The following is an 18,387-nucleotide window of genomic DNA, read 5'->3' as shown; positions in this document are numbered from 1 at the left end:
TTGGTCCCACTGGTTTTCAAGCCAGCCATGGTGACTCATTCTCTCGGTGTGGATCCTCAAGGCTGGGATGCCCCAATATGTGGCCTGAACCACTCACTCCCCAGGGAGGAACTCCAAGCCCATGCAATCCCCCTCCTCCTCTTTGTCCCCTCCCAGGGGCATGAGCCCCGACGTGATCACTTTTCTTCCCTTCCTTTCTGAGTCCCTACGCATCTTTCTCACAGCCTTGGTCGCACAGGAGTCTCTGCCAGTCTCCAGTTTGCTTTCAGTGGGAATTGCTCCTCATGTAGCTGTGTTTCTGACGTGTTCATGCTAGGTGGTGAGCCGTGTCCCCCTCCTGTGCCATCTTGCTCTCCTCCTCCAGGTTTTCAGTTGAAGGTCTGCTGGGTGTTCTGTGATACTCCCCACTTGGACAGGACTGGCCCTGGCTTCTGTCCCTTTACCCCGTGAGGTCACAGAATGAGCTTTGGTTGGTGTGCCTGACCAAGGTGCAGCAGCTGTATGCCAGCACTGTTGCCATGCAGATATGTTTTCCCAGTGGAAGCAGGCTAGATTATCTGGGCCAGCCGTCTCACTGAAAACAATGAGAAATGCTGGGTAAAGTACTTAAAACCATCAGTTTAGGAACACTGAAGTGCTGACAAGAGAGTGGGGGAAATTGGATGACTCATATACAGGCCCCTGTAAGAGGGGCCCTGGCTCTCAGCTCAGGGACGGAGGGGGCCCTGCCCCTCAGATGCCCCAGCGGGCAGTAACACTGATCCACAGTCCTTAGTGAATAGGGACTGAAAAATCACTCCAATAATGACCTAATAGGTGCAGTTACCCAGGAAGTAAAGTGTTTCCAAACAGGTGTCCAAGAGGAGAAAAGCAGAAAGCTCTGACCCAGCCAGGTTCTGTGGCCATGCTCACCTGCTCCTGCCTGTGACAGGCCTTGGGCAGGTCACCTAGCCTCTCCCACCTGTAAGGGGGGACCCATAAAGCTGCCCTCTCAGTGCTGCAGACTCCTAGAAGGCAGAGGTGGTCATCTCCCTCCCTAGGTTCCAGCACAAGGCTGGCACACAGCAGATCTGTGTACAGCTCACGTGCTCCAGCCCAGCCCTCAGCATGTCGGGGGAGCTTGTAGGGCACTCAGCATGTGCTGATTGCATGAGGTTGGGTGGCTGCTGGCCAGGGCCCTTGGAGGAGGGTGTATCTGTTAGCTATTGCTGTGTAACAAACAATCTCAGGTCAGTAACTTAAAACAACATTTTATTGTTTCTGAAGGGTCTGCGGGCTAACCTGGCAGGACTGTTGCTCTGGGCTTGCTCTCTTTCATCTTTGGTGGGTTCGCTGGGGGGTAGCTGGTCTAGAGTGGGCTCAGCTAGGATGACCCATATGTTCTCTCACCTTCTAGCAGACTAGCCCATGAGAGAGCAGGCGGAAGCTCGTCATCCTTGAGGCCTAAGCTCAGAACTGGCATAGCGTCACTCTGTCACCTTTTATTAACCAAAGCAAGTTACAGGGCAGGCTCAGATTCAAGGGTGGGGAAGAGGCTCCCCTACTTCACAGGAGTTGCAGCAAAGGGAATGATGGTTCAGGGAGGGTTGCAGAATCAGGGTTGCTTTTGCAATTGATCTACAGAGGGGGAGCCCAGCGTCCTTGCCCCACGTGGGCAGAAGGTGGGCGGCTAGGCCTTAGTGCTCAGGGAGCCAATGACCTATCTGGGATGGGCTCTCAGCTGGGCAGTGGGACAACAGTCCAGCCTCAGGACATGACCATGAGCTCTTGTGAGCCAGGCCTACTCCTCAGGCAGCTTTGTAGCCAGCATACAAGGTTTGTTGAATGGCTGAGCGACTTACGTCCTGGAGCAGGTAGCCCAGAAGAAGTCCCGGAGCCTCTTCTCAGATGCAGGCTTAGTTCAGGGTGGGGCGGGGGTGGTGTCTCCACTTATGGGAACACCCGCCCTTGCCTGCCTGGGAGCCCGAGGACGCAGAGACCTCGAGTCTTGTCCCTTCCACGGAGGCCGTCTTCCCTGCACTCCACTGCTCCTGTCAGAGCCAAGATGTGTCGCCATGGAAACTGCTTGGCAAACACGCCGCAGGCAGAGGCGGCAAACAGCAGCTCCGTGCCTATTGGAGTGAGGGTGGGGGGACGGCGTGAGCAAGGCCGCCTGGCTGTGCGTGTGACTGTGGGGGGGGGGGGGTGAGTGCTCGGGGCAGCGCGTGCTGGGAGGGAGTGGGAGCACGCACGCGTGTGCTCGTGTGTGCTGGGGGCAGGTGTGTCCGTGTGGGTGCGCTCGGAGTGCCGTGCAGGCAGGGATGCTGGCTGTGCACAGGGACGTGCGTGCCGTGCTGTGACGCGTGGCAGCACACCCACCTGGGCTGAGCGCTCACCGTGGGCTGGGCGTTGCACTAGGTGCTAACAGGAACATCCGCAACCCCCAGCGTGCAGCTGCGGGCCGAAGACAGACACTGGCCAGGTAATCGTGTCGATGGAAGCGCGTGACTGGAGGGCTTCTGGGAAGAAGCAGCCGTGGGGCCTGAAACCTAAGTGTGCAGAGGGAGTCCTCCCTGTGAAGGGGAGGGGGACGGGTGCTTCAGGTGGGGGCCTGGCTGGCTGGCAGAGACCTGGAGGTGAGACGGGGCAGGAGAGGAGAGGGGCTGGAGCAGATGGGGAGGGCAGCCGGGGGTGGGGGGAGCCGGAGCCCTATGGCACCCCCATGAGGTTGGGGCTTACCCTAATTTGGGAATCCCAGCTGGGGTTGCAGGGTGCCGAGGTACCTTCTAGGTAGAGGAGCCCCAGAGGGAGGAAGGGTGGTGAGGGGGTCAGACAGAGCCAGGCGGCTGACAGCTGGTAAGGATGTGGTGTGATGGGTGGGTGGCCAGGGCCCTCACAGGCTCCGTGGGAAGGTTGGGCTTCAACCTAAGAGCAAGGGGAGTCCTTGAAAGGCTTCTGTGCCCACGTGGCTTCACCTGGCTCTGGATGTGTGGCTTGGAAGGGGCCACGGGAGGCCTGAGCCGTCATCCAGGTGAGGCCAGGTGGCTGGCCTGGGGCTGTGGGCAGTGGAGAGAGATTCCGGCGGCTGACCAGATGCAGCCTGGCCTCTTCAGGCCGACTCTGCCTCCACCTGGGATCCTCCCCGCATCGCCTTCCCTGACCACCCTCCCCCCACTCCTGTGCCTGCTTGCAGAAGCTTCTGGATCAGGGGTTCTGAGGACTCAAACCGGCCGCAAAGCTGGGACCCCCTCAGGCAGGGTTTGGTGTGGCCAGGGCCCTGTCTCCTCACAGGCCTGCCCAGGACAGCCCACCACCTAGGGGTCTGCTCCCACTGGGTGCTGGGCCTCCCCGGGTCTCCCTAGTAGGGCAAACAGGGGCAGGTCATCTCTGGGAGTGAGAACATCCCAAATCCCAGTGCTGTGGCCTCAGGTGGGTCCCCTGGCCAGATCACCACAGCCTGAGCCTTCGAGACCCCTGTGTCCACCACACATGAGCTGGGCCACTTGTGCCAGGCAGGGTGCCTTGAGGTCAGGAACCTTCCAGAACGCTGATGGCATTCCTCCCCACGATGCCCTCGTCCTGGCTGATCCCGTCAGCCCCTATGACCACCCAGGTGGGGGTGGGATGGCCACGTCCTACGGTCGAGGGAATGGGGGGCAGGAGGGGAAGCAGCCAGTCTGTCTGGAGTTACCGCTGTCACGGCTGAGCAGGATGCAGGCTCAGTCCTGGAACCACCTGCGACTGCCCTGCTCTGGGCACCTGAGGATGGAGCTGCTGTTGTCGTTGTTGGGGACCACATGCAGGGACTGTGGCTGCCCGCAGCCCAAATGGGCGGCACGCAGGTGCGAGGGGAACGTCTTCAGGTGCCCAGAGTGCAGACTGACCTGCCGGGACGGGTGTCGCCAGGCGTGGGGCACATCCCGAGGAGAGCGTGTGTGCTCCGGGAGATGTCTCAGAGGCCCCGGCCCGCTTCTCTGTTTCCATTCAAGAAGCGGCACGTGGGGGTCCTCTCTGGTCCGCTGACCGCGCAAACCACAGTGGGGAAGAGAACGATGCAGAGGGAGGGAGCAAGATGCCCAGAAGGTGGAGACAGACGCAGATGCAAAGAGGGGGGTCCTTCCCCTGGATGCCGAGGACCCCCATTCCCGCTCCAGCATTTGCTGAGCCTGTGGAACCCGGGCGGTGGGGACGACCGGTGTTGCCGCCAGGAGGGGCTGGGCCAGGCTGGGGCCCCGCCTCACCTCGACCCCGCGCCCGCAGGAGGGCCGTTCTCCTGCTGGGGTGCGGGCCAAGCCCACTCATCCGGCCTCTAACGCCAGGGGCTTCTGTCCCCCAGGCCTGAGGGGAGCCCCAGCCGGCCCTGAGCTCTGCGGGTGAGGTCCCAGGGTGCCCAGTGTGGGCTGGCACTCAGGAACCGGTCTCTTTCTTTCTTTCTTCCTTCCTTCCTCCCTTCCTTCCTTCCTTTCCTTCCTTCCTTTCCTTCCTTTCCTTCCTTCCTTCCTTCCTTCTTTCCTTCCTTCCTTCCTTCCTTTCTTTTCTTTTCTTTCTTTTCTTTCCTTCTTTATTACAGAGAAAATATTTTTATTTAACATCTTTATTGGAGTATAATTGCTTTACAATGTTGTGTTAGTTTCTGCTGTATAACAAGAAATAGTCAATTTAGATTGGCTGCTGGGTGGTTCCCCAGGAGGCCATGACGTGGGGGAGGCCTCGACTCGCATCCCTGCCCATCCAAGCAGACCCCAAGCCCCCCAGGTCCGAGGTCCTCCCCATGGCCCCCGACCTGGACCCTGGCTCAGCCCCCATCACCTCCCACCTGAACGTCACCTGCCTGACCCCTCCCCCCCACTGCTCCCAGGTGCCCTAGTGAAAGGCGGGGAAACCCCAGCTTGGGCCATCTGGGCCCCCTTGGCCTTGTTCCGGTTCCCTGACCTGCCCCCTCCCCGGCTCTCACCTCCCCCAGATAGCCCTGCTGCATGGAGCCCTGCACTCCTGACACCTGACCACTGACGACTCCACTCCCCACAGGCCCTGCCCACCCTGACGTCCAGGCCTCTGCCCATGCTGTCCCTTCTGGCCGGCAGGACCCCTACCTCTGCCCGGAGACCGCAGCTCAGCTTCGGGTGGCTCTGGGGTCTCTTGGCTTGTGGCCACATCCTCCACGTCTGCCTCTGGTGTCACCTGGCTTTCCTCCCTCTGTGTCTCTCCTCTACTGTCTCTTAGGATGCCCCCCCGACTGGATTTATTTATTTATATTTAAACTTTTATCTTTTAAAACACATTTTATTGAATTGTACTTGATTTACAACGTTGTGTTAATTTCTGCTGTATAGCCTAGTCAGTTATACATATTCTTTTTCATATTCGTTTCCATTATGGTTTATTACAGGACATTGAATATAGTTCCCTGAGCTGTACAGTAGGACCTTGTTGTTTACCCGTCCTATATGTACTAGTTTGCATCTGCTCATCCCAAACTCCCACTCCTTCCCTCCCCCACCTCCCTCCCCCATGGCAACCACAAGTCTGTTCTCTGTATTTGTGAGTCTGTTTTGTAGATAGGTTCATTTGTGTCTTATTTTAGGTTCCACATATAAGTGATATCATATGGTATTTGTCTTTGTCTTTCTGACTTACTTCGCTTAGTATGATAATCTCTAGGTCCATCCATGTTGCTGCAAATGGCATTATTTCGTTTTTTTTTTAATGGCTGAGTAATATTCCATTGTGTATGTATATACACATATCTTCTTTATCCACTCATCTGTCGATGGACATTTAGGTTGTTTCCACATCTTGACTATTGTGAATAGTGCTGCTATGAACATAGAGGTACACGTGTCTTTTCGAATTACAGTTTTGTCTGAATATATGCCTGGGAGTGGGATTGCAGGATCATATGGTAGTTCTATTTTTAGTTTTCTGAGGAACCTCCACGCTATTCTCCATAATGGCTGCACCAATTTACATTCCCACCCACAGTGTAGGAGGTTTGCCTTTCCGCACCCCCTCTCCAGCATTTATTATTTGTAGGCTTTCTGATGATGGCTGTTCTGACCTGTGAGAGGTGGAACCTCAGTGTTGTCCGCCATTGGGTTTAGGGCCCATCACAGGCCAGGATGATCTCATCTTGAGGTTCTTACCGTAATTACATCTGCAAAGACCTTTATTCCAAATGAGATCCCATTCTGGGGGCCTGGGTGGGCACATCTTTTGGGGGCCTCTGTTCAACCTACTGCGGGGAAACTGAGGTGCAATGGGGTGCGGCACCTTCTCATTGGGCTGAAGGGACAGGAGACCCCGTATCACTGCCCATTTCTAGATCTGGCTGTAGCGAGGTGGCTTCACCAGAGAGGTCTGGGGTCTGAGATGCACGTGTCCTGTGTGCAGGGGATGGACTGCCTGGCCACTGGCTGCCTGAAGCCTCATCTGGCCCTGGGCTGGGAGTCCGTAGGCCGCCTCTCCTTTCTGGGGGCCCTGGCACTAGGCATCCCCCAACTTAGGGCAAGGATCCTTCTGGGTGAACAGGGGGCTCGCCTGGATTTCCAACTTCATGTGCTAACTGGGCAGCTGAAAGGAGATGTCACCCCAGGCTTGATAGGTAATTACTCTTCCAGTTCCTGTCTCTTCCTGGCCACACCAGGGATGGGGCAGGTGGGGAGGTGGGTATCCCACACCTTCTGTGTAATAACCAGTTTCGGGACAGAACACCAAGCATTTCTCAGGTTCCGAGCTCTCAGTCCCCCACAGTAATAAATCGGAAAATCCTGGTAGCTACACGTGTTAAAAGTGTAGGCCTGGGCTTCCCTGGTGGCGCAGTGGTTGAGAGTCCGCCTGCCGATGCAGGGGACACAGGTTCGTGCCCTGGTCCGGGAAGATCCCACATGCCGCCGAGCGGCTGGGCCCGTGAGCCATGGCCGCTGAGCCTGCGCGTCCAGAGCCTGTGCTCCGCAACGGGAGAGGGCACAGCAGTGAGAGGCCCACTTACCGCAAAAAAAAAAAAAAAAAAAGTGTAGGCTTGTGACCCGCAATCTGCAGGAATTTATCCTAAGGGGGGAAAATCAGAAACCTGTGTAACAAAAATTTATGAAAACAAGATTATCACAGTGATATAGATATAGATACAGATATAGATATACTATTTATATTATATATACATTATTTTACATAATATATATATTATTTTTTATAATATATATCATGTAAAATAGTGAGAAACTGGGAAAACCCAAAATGTCACAAGCCAGGTGAATTCTCCATGAAACAAAACAGTGCAGACAACACAATGAGGACGCCAGTTCTGGGCTATTGACCGGGAAGGGTGTCATGTGACAAAGCCTCCGGCAGAACAGAACACTGTACTTACATGTTGAGAGAAAAATTATTTGAAGGATGTCTGACAAAAAGGCAGAGAGGTGACCTCCTGATGCTTGGATTATGGGATCTTTATTTTTTTTTAAGTTTTTTAGAATTTTCCAAATCTTCTACAATGGACATCTATTGTTGTGGCATCATTTCTTAAGGCTTAAACAGAATTCCCTTGCAGTGCCAGGGATGATGGTGACACATCCCTCAGCCATCCGTGGGGGCATTTCTCCTGAATGAGGCTGGGCAGGCAGGGGTGGGCGGCCCTGCCGGGAAGGCCTGGAAGCTGGCAGCCCAGAGCTGGGGTAGCATTCGGCTCAAAGGAAGCCCTTATCATAAAGGGTTCCAAAGAGGCAAAGGGCAGCTGGAGGAAGTCTCCCCGTTGGGGCCGGAGAGATAATGCCGGCCTTCACGGCCGGGCTCCTCCCTGTGCTGGGGGTCCTCTCCCGCCTTGGGGTTCCACGTGGCACCGGGCGGAGGGGCACCGTCCTCATCCCGCTGGCTGTGGGGACTGGACAGGAGTATGCTGACCAGCCACTGTGACCTGGAGATGGGACAAATGGCCCTCACTCAAGGTGCATGTCCTGAGACTGAGCCCTCCCTCCCTCTGCCTGACTCTCCCTCTGTCCTGTCCCCCAAGACAGGACCCTAGTGGGACAGAGACCTCACGGAAGCCGGGCAGGCAGTTCCTCACCTCCCAGAGTGCAGGGGAAACTTCTCCAGGAGGCGGGAGATTCTTCCCGGCCACCCAGGGGACCCTGGCGTGACATGGGGTGCCTGTCCCCCACCTCACCTGTTCACTGTGCCTCCTTGGTCCTAACCTGGAGCCCAGTGGAGAGTCGGGACCCAGAACAGCAGCTGTTGAATTAACAGCCGTCTGCCTGGGTCTCACAGATGGGAGGAAACCAGGGGTGAAATGCGTGGCTCAGCTTGTGTGGGTGATGGGACCCTCACTCTGCTCTGTGCATCTGCCTGTAACGGCCGGCCCACCTGCACGTCTCGGGACATCAGTGCACTGTCAGGAAGGCCTGATGACCCTGGGGCTGGGGAGGGAGCAGCGGGCTGTCTAGTCTCCCTTGCTTAGGGAAGCCCGATGGGGAGCAGACCGGGGGGCGGGGTTGGGGGGAGGGTGGGCGGTGCCGGGGCCAGGCCTTCTCTCCTGTGGGACCAGGCCAGAGCCCGGGAGGGGACAAGGTGACTCATGGCTGGAGCACTGCCCACTCCCCTCTGGGATGGGCAGCCTGGAGGCATTCTGGGGCTCTCTCGGGGCTCCCCAGACCAACGCTTCCAGGGCAGGTGGCCTGAGAGCGGCTGAGTGTCAGTCAGATGGGGACCAACATGGTCCCCCCCGCCTCCCCCCCCCGGTTCCACAGACACCACAGGGATCACTGACACCTGGTGAGCAAACAGCTCAAAGGCGGGGGGTGACTTTTCCTGGTCCAGCAGCTTGAGTAGCTGATCCAGAGCCCAGATGTTTGACCGCTGACCCTGCGGCCCCGGTCGCTTCTTACACCTCCCCGGGCTGCTGGGAAGTCCTTGCAAAATCCTCCCAGACAGGACTGTCCTAGGCAAGGTTTTCTGGGGGCGGTGCACAGCAGAAAGCCCCTAAAAGGCACTCAGGGTCACAGAGACTCGGGCAACTTCCAGCTCTCAGGAAGCCCCCGCAACCCTGCCTTCTAGACCTTCCGCCTCTGCACTGGGGTCCTGGGCTCTGTGCCGATGAAAGGGGAGCCGTGTAGGGGGTGCAGGAAAGGCCACGGGGCCTGTGGCCTGAACCGCATGCTCTGTCAGGAGTGAGGACACAGGACAGGGCCCCGTGCCACCATGGGTCCCCGCGCTGAGCTGTGGAGAGGAGGAAGGAGGGAGCCCTGAGCAGCTGCCCCTGTCCTCGCTCGGCGGCCTGAGGAGAACGATGAAAAGCACAGAGGCCGCCGAGCCTCCTAGGGCCCAGGCACGTCCCTCTGTATCTCAGCAGCTGATGGACGCTGCTCTAAAGGAGCCCAGTGCGGCTCAGAGGGCCACACGCCTCCACCTCCGTCAGCACCCGCCCTGCCACGTGGGGATGTCCCCGCGGCCGTGCCGGCCCCCCGGGAGCTGCACAGCGAAATCCTGACTTCGAGGCGGGAGACACGGCAGGCGGGCCACAGGCTGATGGCCTTGCAGCATGGTGGCAGGAGCACAGGGCCCTTCTCAGGGGACAAGGGGACCCAGAGACAGCGTGTGGTAGGAGCTCCCTGGACAAGGGCTGCCCGCCTTTCATCTCTGGGGATGAAGGCCGCCTGGACCCTCTCTGAGGACCCACGGCGTTCGTGCTGCAAGCGTGTGCCGAGCACAGAGCCCGTGCTGCTCCCCTGGCCGGGCGCTGGGCCCCCGCCCCCACCGGCGCTGGGGGTCCTCAGCCCCGGCCCTGCCGTCTGGACGGGCCTGTCACTTCCCCTGCCTCCTCAGAGATTCATCTGTGAAATGGGGACAAAAAGGACAGTTACCTCCCAGACTTGAGATAGCACGTGTAAAGCATTTAGTATATTGTGCCTGGCGTATAAACGCTTCTAAGAAGATCATTACTACATCTTAATAGGGAGGCCGCCAAATGGAGGGGAAGTTCCCGGGGAACCAGTGACGACAGGGCTGGGCTGTGTGTCATGTGCTGGAGCCGTGCCCGCACAGTGCTGAGGTGACCCCGATGCCAGCCCCTTTCCTGGGCAGCTCTCGTTTACCTGTATGACCTGAGGGCCTTAGCTGGGCAGCACCGCTTTCCCTCTCTCACCTGGGCAGCGCCGCTTTCCCTCTCTCACCTGGGCAGCGCCGCTTTCCCTCTCTCACCTGCGCAGCGCCGCTTTACCTCTCCCACCTGGGCAGCGCCGCTTTACCTCTCTCACCTGCTTTGGCTTTAGCGTCTCAGGCCCCGCCTCTACCCCAGGTGTTTCTGGGAGGGTCAGGGGCGTCGCCAGCGCGCTTTACAAGGAGTCGGCAGAGGTCAGAGCTCATGTCTGAGGACCGGGGACTCCTGCCAGCACTCTGCCCACTGGTGGCCCGCGCGTGATGCACCCATAGCAGCAGGAGGGGGTGTGGCGCCCACGGCCAGGCGGCGCGTTACACTTTCCGCCGGGTCCCGCCTCGGTCCCGGCCCCTCGGTGCTGACGTCACGCGGAGACCTCCCCGATTTCCGTGGCCCACGCCACGTGCCCAGGCTGCCCCCCCGCCTGGCACCGCCTCTGCCGGCTCCCGAGGGCGCAAACTGCGAGGTAGGGGCGCAGCGGGGAGGACGGGGGGCGCACGGTGGGGAGGAACCGGAGTGCGCGGCCCGCAGGACGGAGGGTGTGGGGGAGGACCCGGGCGCGCGGCGAGGAGGACCGGGGCTGCGAGGTAGGGGTGCGGCGGGGAGGCCGAGGGGCGCGGGGACCCAGGGCGGGGACCGAGAGGAGACCGGCGGGCTGGGTGGGACGACGCCGGTGCCCCGAACCGAGCGGGGCGCAGGGCCCGGGTCGGGACGCCTTGGCCGCGCCGCAGCGCCGAGTCCAGCCGCGCAAGCCCCGAGGACGCCCTGGCGGCGGCAGGCGCGCTCGGGCGCGGGGTGCGCGCGGACACGGAGGGCGCGCTGGAGCGGGAGGTGGGGTGTCGGGGACCGGTGTGCCGAGGAGTGTTTGGTGCAGTGCCGCGCTCTGTGCTCCGCGCCAGAGTCGAGACTTCCCGGCCTGGGCCCGCAGAGGGGAGCCGGGCGAGGGAAGGGGCTCGGGGACCCCTCCTGGCCTTCTGCTCCCCACGGGAGGGCGATCTGCGGGCTGTTTTGCGTCCTGGCGATGGGAGCAAATAGGCTGTGGGAGAGCCCAGGGCCAGGCACGGGAAGAGTGCACTTCCTGGCCGGTCCAGGTGGGCATGGAACGCCCCCAGAGAGCCTGGGGATGCGGGGAAGGGGGCCACATGACCACCTAGGTATTGGTGGAGAAGCCGGCCCAGTGCTGTCTTCCTGTTTCCCAGGAACACCTCCAGCTCAGAAAAGCAGGGTGTGGGCTTCCACAGCGGTGCCAAACTTGAGAATGCTGCCAGGGTCAGAGGGGAAGGCTGGGTCCTCCGCTGCCTGTCGTGGGAAAGGAAACTGTCAGGGTGCAGCCAGGGCAGGGAGGTGAGGGCCCTGCAACAGGAAGCAGGGGTCTGACACGGAGACCCTCTCCCCGTGATCGCCGCCCTCGGTTCCCCTCTGAGCAGATGGAAACCTCCGAGAAGTGTGAAGCCACAAACCCTTTACATCCCTCCTGCGTGGGGCTGTTCAGAAGGCAGACAGTAGTGAATAGCTCGAGGCAGCTGCCGGGATGTTTTGTGAAGCGTATTCAGAATAACAAGAACCAGAGCGTGCTTTCTTGCCAAAGTCTGAGGCATCTGTCCAGTCGGATTGGGAAGCAGGTGCCCGGGCTGAGGGGTCTGCGGCCGCCTGCCCTTCCTGCAGCAGGCCCTCCCATGGGAGTGGAAGCGGCCTGTACCAGAACACGCCCTTCCCTGGCCTCTGGGCAGGACAGTGGACAGGTGAGGGGGACGTGGGCGCCTCAGGGAGAGGGGAGGCGGGCTGAAAAATTTGGCCGCGGTCCCAGTGTTAACAGGGGCAGGGCAGAGACATCCCACCGTGTACTGACGGTGAGACCTTCTCTGCTTCTGGAAGCCCACTGGCACTTTAAGAGTTCTGGCTCCAGTGTGAGGCATGGCTCTGAGATTGGACCTGGCCTCGGTTTCCCCATCTGAGACATGGGCGCTGTTAATAGCACCTGCAGCGGCACAGGGTTGTGTGGCTTGAATGAGATGATGCCTGCAGGGCTCAGGCGCGAGGCCAGCGTCCAGTGCTCCGCAGCTGCTGCCCCACGTTATGGGCAGAGGAGAGCGTTCATTGTTGCCAAGATTAGCGGGCTGGCGGGTCGCGGAGAGGGCCGGGAAGGCCCTGCTCTGGCTGCGGCTCCCTCGCTCGGCACCCCCTGGCCTGGGGCTCAGCCTCGGTCTCTGCCCACGTCCAGCTTCTGCTTCTGCACGAGGGGTGGTCTTGTGCAGAAATGACCTGGCAGGACCGAAGGGTCAGGGTTTCCCTGAGTGACCCAGGAAGAGAGTGTGGCCGCCCGGGCGTCTTGAGAGGAAATGGTATCTGGGCAGACAGATGGCCGGACCCCGGAGAGAGTGGAACCCATGCGGATGGGCAGGACACACCTGTCACACACCCTGGGGCCCAACCTGGAGCCTCCCCTTGACCCGCCAGCCCGCGCCGGTCCGGGGCCGAGGTGGCCACTTCCTCCGAGCTCTTTGGGCTTCTGCGTGGCTGTTAGGCCAGAGGCTCTGCACCGGGGCAGGTGCTCTGGGCGTCCCTGCCTCACACCAGGCCCGTCTTTCCCACTGGATGCTGCAGACACACGCGTGCTCAACACGGCCCTGCGGGCCTGCAATCAGCTGTCACGGGGGGGAGACGTCAGAGTGAAACGGTGGTTCTCCAGGTGTGTTCCGGGGACCCTCACTCAGGTCACAGCAGCGCTCACAGCAGTACCGAGCTGTGGCGTCAGGTGGGCGCTGCTGGTGGAGGCGGTGCTTTGTGTCCTTGTGTTGCACACAGCTCTCGTTTTTAAGTTCAGACGTGGCATATGATCGATGTAACCGCATGAACCAAAGCTCTTAGGATCCCACACGGCTCATAACGATGCAGACGGGCCCTAGGTGGAAATGCTTGCGGCCTCCTTGGAAACACCGCTTGTGCCTCGGGTCCCTGTGGCGCACAGGACCAGAGGCACCTGGCCGGTTCTGGGCCATCTGAGGTTTACAGTTTGGGCCCAAGTCACTCCTGGGATGGACGTGCCAGGGCCCTGGAACTTTTGGTAAAAAGTAGGCATTTTTCGTTTCCCAAGGCTTTGCCTGGCTTTGAGGTGTTTGCTGGCAGTGAAGGCCCTGAGCAGGGTCGGTGGGTGGTAAGGGACAGTGGGTGCTGGCAGGAAAGACTCTTCGGGGGTGGGAGAAGGTCCTGCACATGAGGCCCAGAGTGACACTAGACAATATTTATTTTTATTGCCTTTTATCGTCTGCCTTACTTCTCTGTCGGGAGTCAGGAGTACTGTGTCTGAATCCTGGTGAGCTGTGCAACCCTGGGCAAGTGGCCTCGCCTCTCTGAGCCTCCATGGCCTTGCCTATAAGACATGCGGATGCTAACAGCTGTGTTTCAGGAAGTTGTGGGTTCAGAGGAGGTGCTGGGTCAAGATGGTGGACCTGTGAGGAGGGATGTCCTCGGACGTCGGTGTCTGTCTCACTCTCACCTCCTTAGCAAAGCTATGACACAGACCTCCTGGGCGTCTGGAAGGCCCCCGCAGCCCCAGAGGAGCAATTTACAGGCCACTCCCAATTACAGAAAGAATAATTCTGAGCTGGCTGTGACAGCAGGGAATGCTGTAGCGGTACGAGAAGCCTCCAGCTCGCTGTGGGAGGGTGCTGGTGAGCGGAGGGTCTGGGGAGAGAGAGCCCAGAGCAGGTACCGGGGTCCCGTGGGCTGCATTTCGAAACAAAAATAAGTTGGTGAGATGCACGCGGTGTCGGCGCTCAAGGCCGCTCCCGGGGCTCAGGACGGACCTTGGACTGTAGCTAGCACCTCCTCTCTGCTGGGTCCAGCCTCGCTCAGGGCAAGGGAGACAGGTGGAAGCGGGCTGAGGCCCGGGGGATTGAAGGGCACAGGGCCAAGTGCAGGTCAGAGCCCCGGCTGGCCTTCAGGGCGCTCCCTCCTCAGGGTTGCCTGAGCGCCCGGGTCCCTGTGGCCCACGAGGCACGCCTGAAGCTTCCTGGAGGGTCTGCCTTCACATCCAGGCCACCGGGGGTGGGGGGGAGCTCCTAGAGCCTGGCTTGCAGCCTCACGCTGCTCATGTCAGCCCCTTCTCCTCGCCCCGGGGGTGGGGAAGGCCAGAGCTCGGGGAACACACGGCTTGGAGGCTGTACGACGTGGCCCTGCCTCCCTCCCTCCCTCTCCCCCCTCCCCCCCCAGAACCACGCCGGCCTCCCCGCTGCCCCTGCACCCGCCTGTGTGCGCTGTGTGTGTGCAGCGGGGCCCTTGCACATGCCCCTCCACTCGGCAGCCCCCCTGCCCGGCTCCCTCCTGCCAGTCTGCCCAGCTTCTCAGTGAAGCTGCTCTGGTCACCCTCTGGAAGAAGGCAGTGCAGCCCTGGCCCTCCTGACCCCATGCCCTGATCGGCCTTCTCCTCTTCAGGTGCCATTAATCACCTAACACGTTAGACAATATGTATTATTCTCGCCTTTTATGGTCCGCCCAAATCTCTAGCATTCCAGCTCCGCGAGGCCAGGGACCCGTTTTACCCACAGGTGTAGGCCGAGCCCCACGGATGAATAGACACGCGGTGACTGTCGGGTTGGGGAAGGAAGGGAGCCACAGGGGCTCCTGCGCCGGGACCCTGCCCACCCGCCCCCCTTGGAAATGTTGACCATGTCCTTCTGGTCACACAGTCCTCACTGGGTCCTCCTGGCACGTGGTCTGGGCTCCTGGAGAACTCGCCGCTGCGGCCCTTCCGTGCTCGGCCTGTGATGTGCTTCCCAAGTGGCTGGCGTTCTTCCCGACAGCCCGGGAGCAGGTTGTTCGTCCCACTGCAGCCTGTCAGTTTCGCCCTAGTGTCTGGCGGCAGGGACGGGGGTCTGGGCAGGGGTCCTGAGAAGGTGGATGGACACGGGGCTCCTTGACAATCGGTGTGTTCCAAGCCCACCTCTGATTCTCATGTGCTGCGTGGCTCTGATTAAGCTAGTTTTGTTTTTTTTTTTTGTTTTTTTTTTTGCGGTACGCAGGCCTCTCACTGCTGTGGCCTCTCCCGCTGTGGAGCACAGGCTCCGGACGCGCAGGCTCAGCGGCATGGCTCACGGGCCCAGCCGCTCCACGGCATGCGGGATCCTCCCGGACCGGGGCACGAACCCGTGTCCCCTGCACTGGCAGGTGGACTCTCAACCACTGCGCCACCAGGGAAGCCCTCCCTGATTAAGCTAGTTTTAACCTTACTCTCTGCCTCAGTTTCACCCTCTTGAAAATGAGAATAACTGTCCCGCCTCCCTGGGTGTTAGAGCCCTGCCTGGAATCAGCGGGGTATTCAGTGCTCTTGGTGACTGTTTTTATTGGCTGCTGACTACTTAGAAATCCGGGGCGCTGTGGGGTTGCCGCTTGGTGTGGCCTTTCTGGAAAGCAAATACAAATCGCTTTTGCACAAAAGTACAATTTATACAAATCACAATTTGGCTATACAAACCGAGATTTTTTTTTTTTTTTTTAATCTTTTGGCTGTGCTGTGTAGCCTGTGGGATCTCAGTTCCCCAACCAGGGATCGAACCTGCGCCCCCTGCATTGGCAGTGCAGAGTCTTAGCCACTGGACACCAGGGAAATCCCTTCAAATCGAGATTCTTTAAACATCCACACACAGTATCTTCTGGGAATCTCTCCTGAGGAAATGGAAACACAGAGCCATACGCGAAGATGTTCACTGTGGCGTTTTTGTCCAGCCATTAAAAATGGCATTTTTTAATAGACTGTTTAAGGATTTGGGAAAGCACTCGTAATATACCAAGTCAAGAGGATGTAAGATTGCACACACAATTGGTTGTAAATCGGTGAAGTATATATGCAGCCAGAAATGCTTAAAGCTCTCTGCTGGCAGGAATCTCAGTAGGTGTTCAATCCTGGCTCCTTTCCCTTCATCTAAGCCAGCAGTTAACTGAAAAGACACACCCATGTGTGTATGTATGTGTGTATGTACATAATATCCCTGGAAAAAAATCACGTGTGTATAATTTTCTGGAGGAAGATTTATAAATTATACACGCGCCCAGTCTCCCCCCTTTATGAATATATGTGTATATGTCTACGTGTACATATATGTGCACACACACATATATGCATATATGCCTTTATTTTCTGGATGAACGTTTTAAACTGAGGTTAGTTAAAGGGAGTACAGCCTCGTGTCTTTATTCTTCCCACAAAAACAAGGCCGTTGCTGTTTCTCCAGTTTGGCCGCTCCCGGCCTCGCGACTTTGTGTTCTGCAGAGACGGGTTTGCGCGTCTGCGTGACTCTCTAAATCAGGGACCCGCCGGAGCGCTGTTCTCCTTGGTCCCGATCTGTTACTTTGTGCATCTTCTCTTCTCTGGCTTGTTCCTTCCGTCGCCTCCCCCTCTGAGACACAGTCAAGCCCACAGCAGCCAATCCCCTCCCGGTAGCTTTTCAGGGTGTGTGGTGGGAGGGCGCGTTGTTTCTGATGAACCCGGGATGCGATGCGCCAGCCAGACCCTGCTTCTGCGTCGGGAGGAAAACCCCACTTTGTGAAGTGACATTGTCACCGTTCTCCCCGCCCATCTGTCCCCCCGCCCCGCCGTGTCTCCCCTCCCTAACTGGCCTCCCCCTTTGTTGCTTCCCCACGTCTCCCTAGTGACGCTTCCGTGGTCGGCACGTGTGCCTACCCCTTGCCTGTGCTAGGAAACTTCTGCAGCAGGCACTGTGGGGCTTGCTTTCCTTCCCCTGGCTGGCCTGGCCACGCGGACTCGGGCAGCGCGGCTTCATCCGCAGGCCTACGGGGCCCTTGCTGGGAAAGCCGGTGGCTGCAGGTGCTGAGGTGGCCCAGGCGGTGGGGTGACCACAGGGGGCTCAGGGGTGGCTGGTTTCCCGGTGGAGGGGCCTCTGGCTTTGTGAGTGCTCAGCACAAGGGTGGGGGGTCTCACTGCCAGCGCGCCCTCCCTCCTGAGGGCTGGGAAGGGGCGAGTCCGCGCTGTCCTCACCAGGGTCCCATGGAAACCGCATCCCTGCTTCGGGGGAGGGAGGGTGCTTCCCCACACTCGGTGCTGGTTAAAGACCCGGCCCCCGAGAAGAGGAGAAAACGGCGTTTCTGGCCTGGCTGGGTGCAGGTGCTGTGTGCTGGAGGGTGCGTTCCTCCCCACAGAGCCCCTTCCCCGGGCCTGAGAACGGCCGGAGGCTCAGCCGGGCGTCTCCCCGCAGGTGCCGACGGGCCGGAGGGCGTCCGAGCCGCTTGCTGCTGCCAAGGAGGTCCGACGCCAGGCGGAGCTGGGCCTCGCAGGCCCTCGGCCTCTGGTCCACGTGCCGGGAGCCCACGTGGCCGCTGCGCTCGGCCCGAGGGAAGGCCGTGGACGAGCTGGTGGCCAGGCTCTGGGCGGTGCATGGGCGGCCGTGGGGCCTCCCCGGCGTGGCCAGGCCCGTCATGCTGCAGTGCCGGCCGGCCCAGGAGTTCAGCTTCGGCCCCCGGGCCCTGAAGGATGCGCTGCTGTCTACCGACCCGGCCCTGCGGCAGCTCTACGCGTCCACCTTCTCCCCAGCCGAGCGGCTCTTCCTGGCCGAGGCCTACAACCCCCAGAGGATGTTCTTCCGCACGCTGCTCATCCACTCAGCTTTCGACTGGCTCCTCAGCCGCCCGGAGGCGCCCGAGGACTTCGAGACCTTCCACGCTGCCCTGGCGCCCCGGAAGCAGAGCCTGGCTCGGAAGCACATTTACCTGCAGCCCATAGGTACCTGCGGCCCGTGGGTACCGGCGGGCATGGGCACCCGCAGCCCGTGGGGCAGCAAGTGGTGGTGAGCTGGAGGGTGGCATCCTGGGCCATCAGGACACCCCGGGGCAGGTGGCGAGGGCCTAGGTCTAGCATGAGGTGGGGATGTCTGTGCCCGGACCCCAGGCAGGACCTGATGTGAAGGGGGATGTGCTGGTGTGCTTGGGATTTGGGTCAGCTCTCCCCTCACCCCAGCTCCACACTGTTCAGAAAGCCCAGGGCCTTGGGACCCCTCGGGCAGCTCACTGCCCTGTTCTACCCGCGGGTGCCACCTCACCCACCTGTGCCGTCCTGGCCCTGCCCTGTTGAAGCCAGCGCTGTCCTAGGCACTGTACTGGCTGCTTCCTCTGTGGTGCAGGGTGCTGGGGTCAGGGTCACCCCGCTTCATGGGTTAGGACACTGAGGCTGGGAGGGGAAGTCACAGAGCTGGTGATTGGCAGAGGCAGGATTTGACCCCAGCGCCCTGCTCTTAACCCTGAAGCTGTACTTG

At 59.8% G+C, this 18,387-nt stretch overlaps 1 protein-coding gene across 3 annotated transcripts in view; it reads left to right on the top strand.

Annotated features, from left to right (window-relative positions):
* Positions 1 to 2,200: 2,200 nt before the first annotated feature.
* AMZ1 (archaelysin family metallopeptidase 1) overlaps positions 2,201 to 18,387 on the top strand; it is a 32,359-nt gene continuing 16,172 nt past the window's right edge. Inside the window, exons 1-2 of one of the 3 annotated variants that reach the window (XM_049699668.1) lie at positions 2,201 to 2,461; positions 17,335 to 17,858. In XM_049699668.1, the coding sequence (XP_049555625.1) occupies positions 17,555 to 17,858 (304 nt within the window). In that variant the 5' untranslated portion in view covers positions 2,201 to 2,461; positions 17,335 to 17,554. The other 2 variants (XM_004268970.3, XM_049699669.1) reach the window with 2 other exon arrangements.

Source organism: Orcinus orca, chromosome 16, assembly GCF_937001465.1.
Source record: "Orcinus orca chromosome 16, mOrcOrc1.1, whole genome shotgun sequence".
Taxonomy (NCBI): Eukaryota; Metazoa; Chordata; class Mammalia; order Artiodactyla; family Delphinidae; genus Orcinus; species Orcinus orca.
This window is presented reverse-complemented; position numbering and strand designations above follow the sequence as displayed.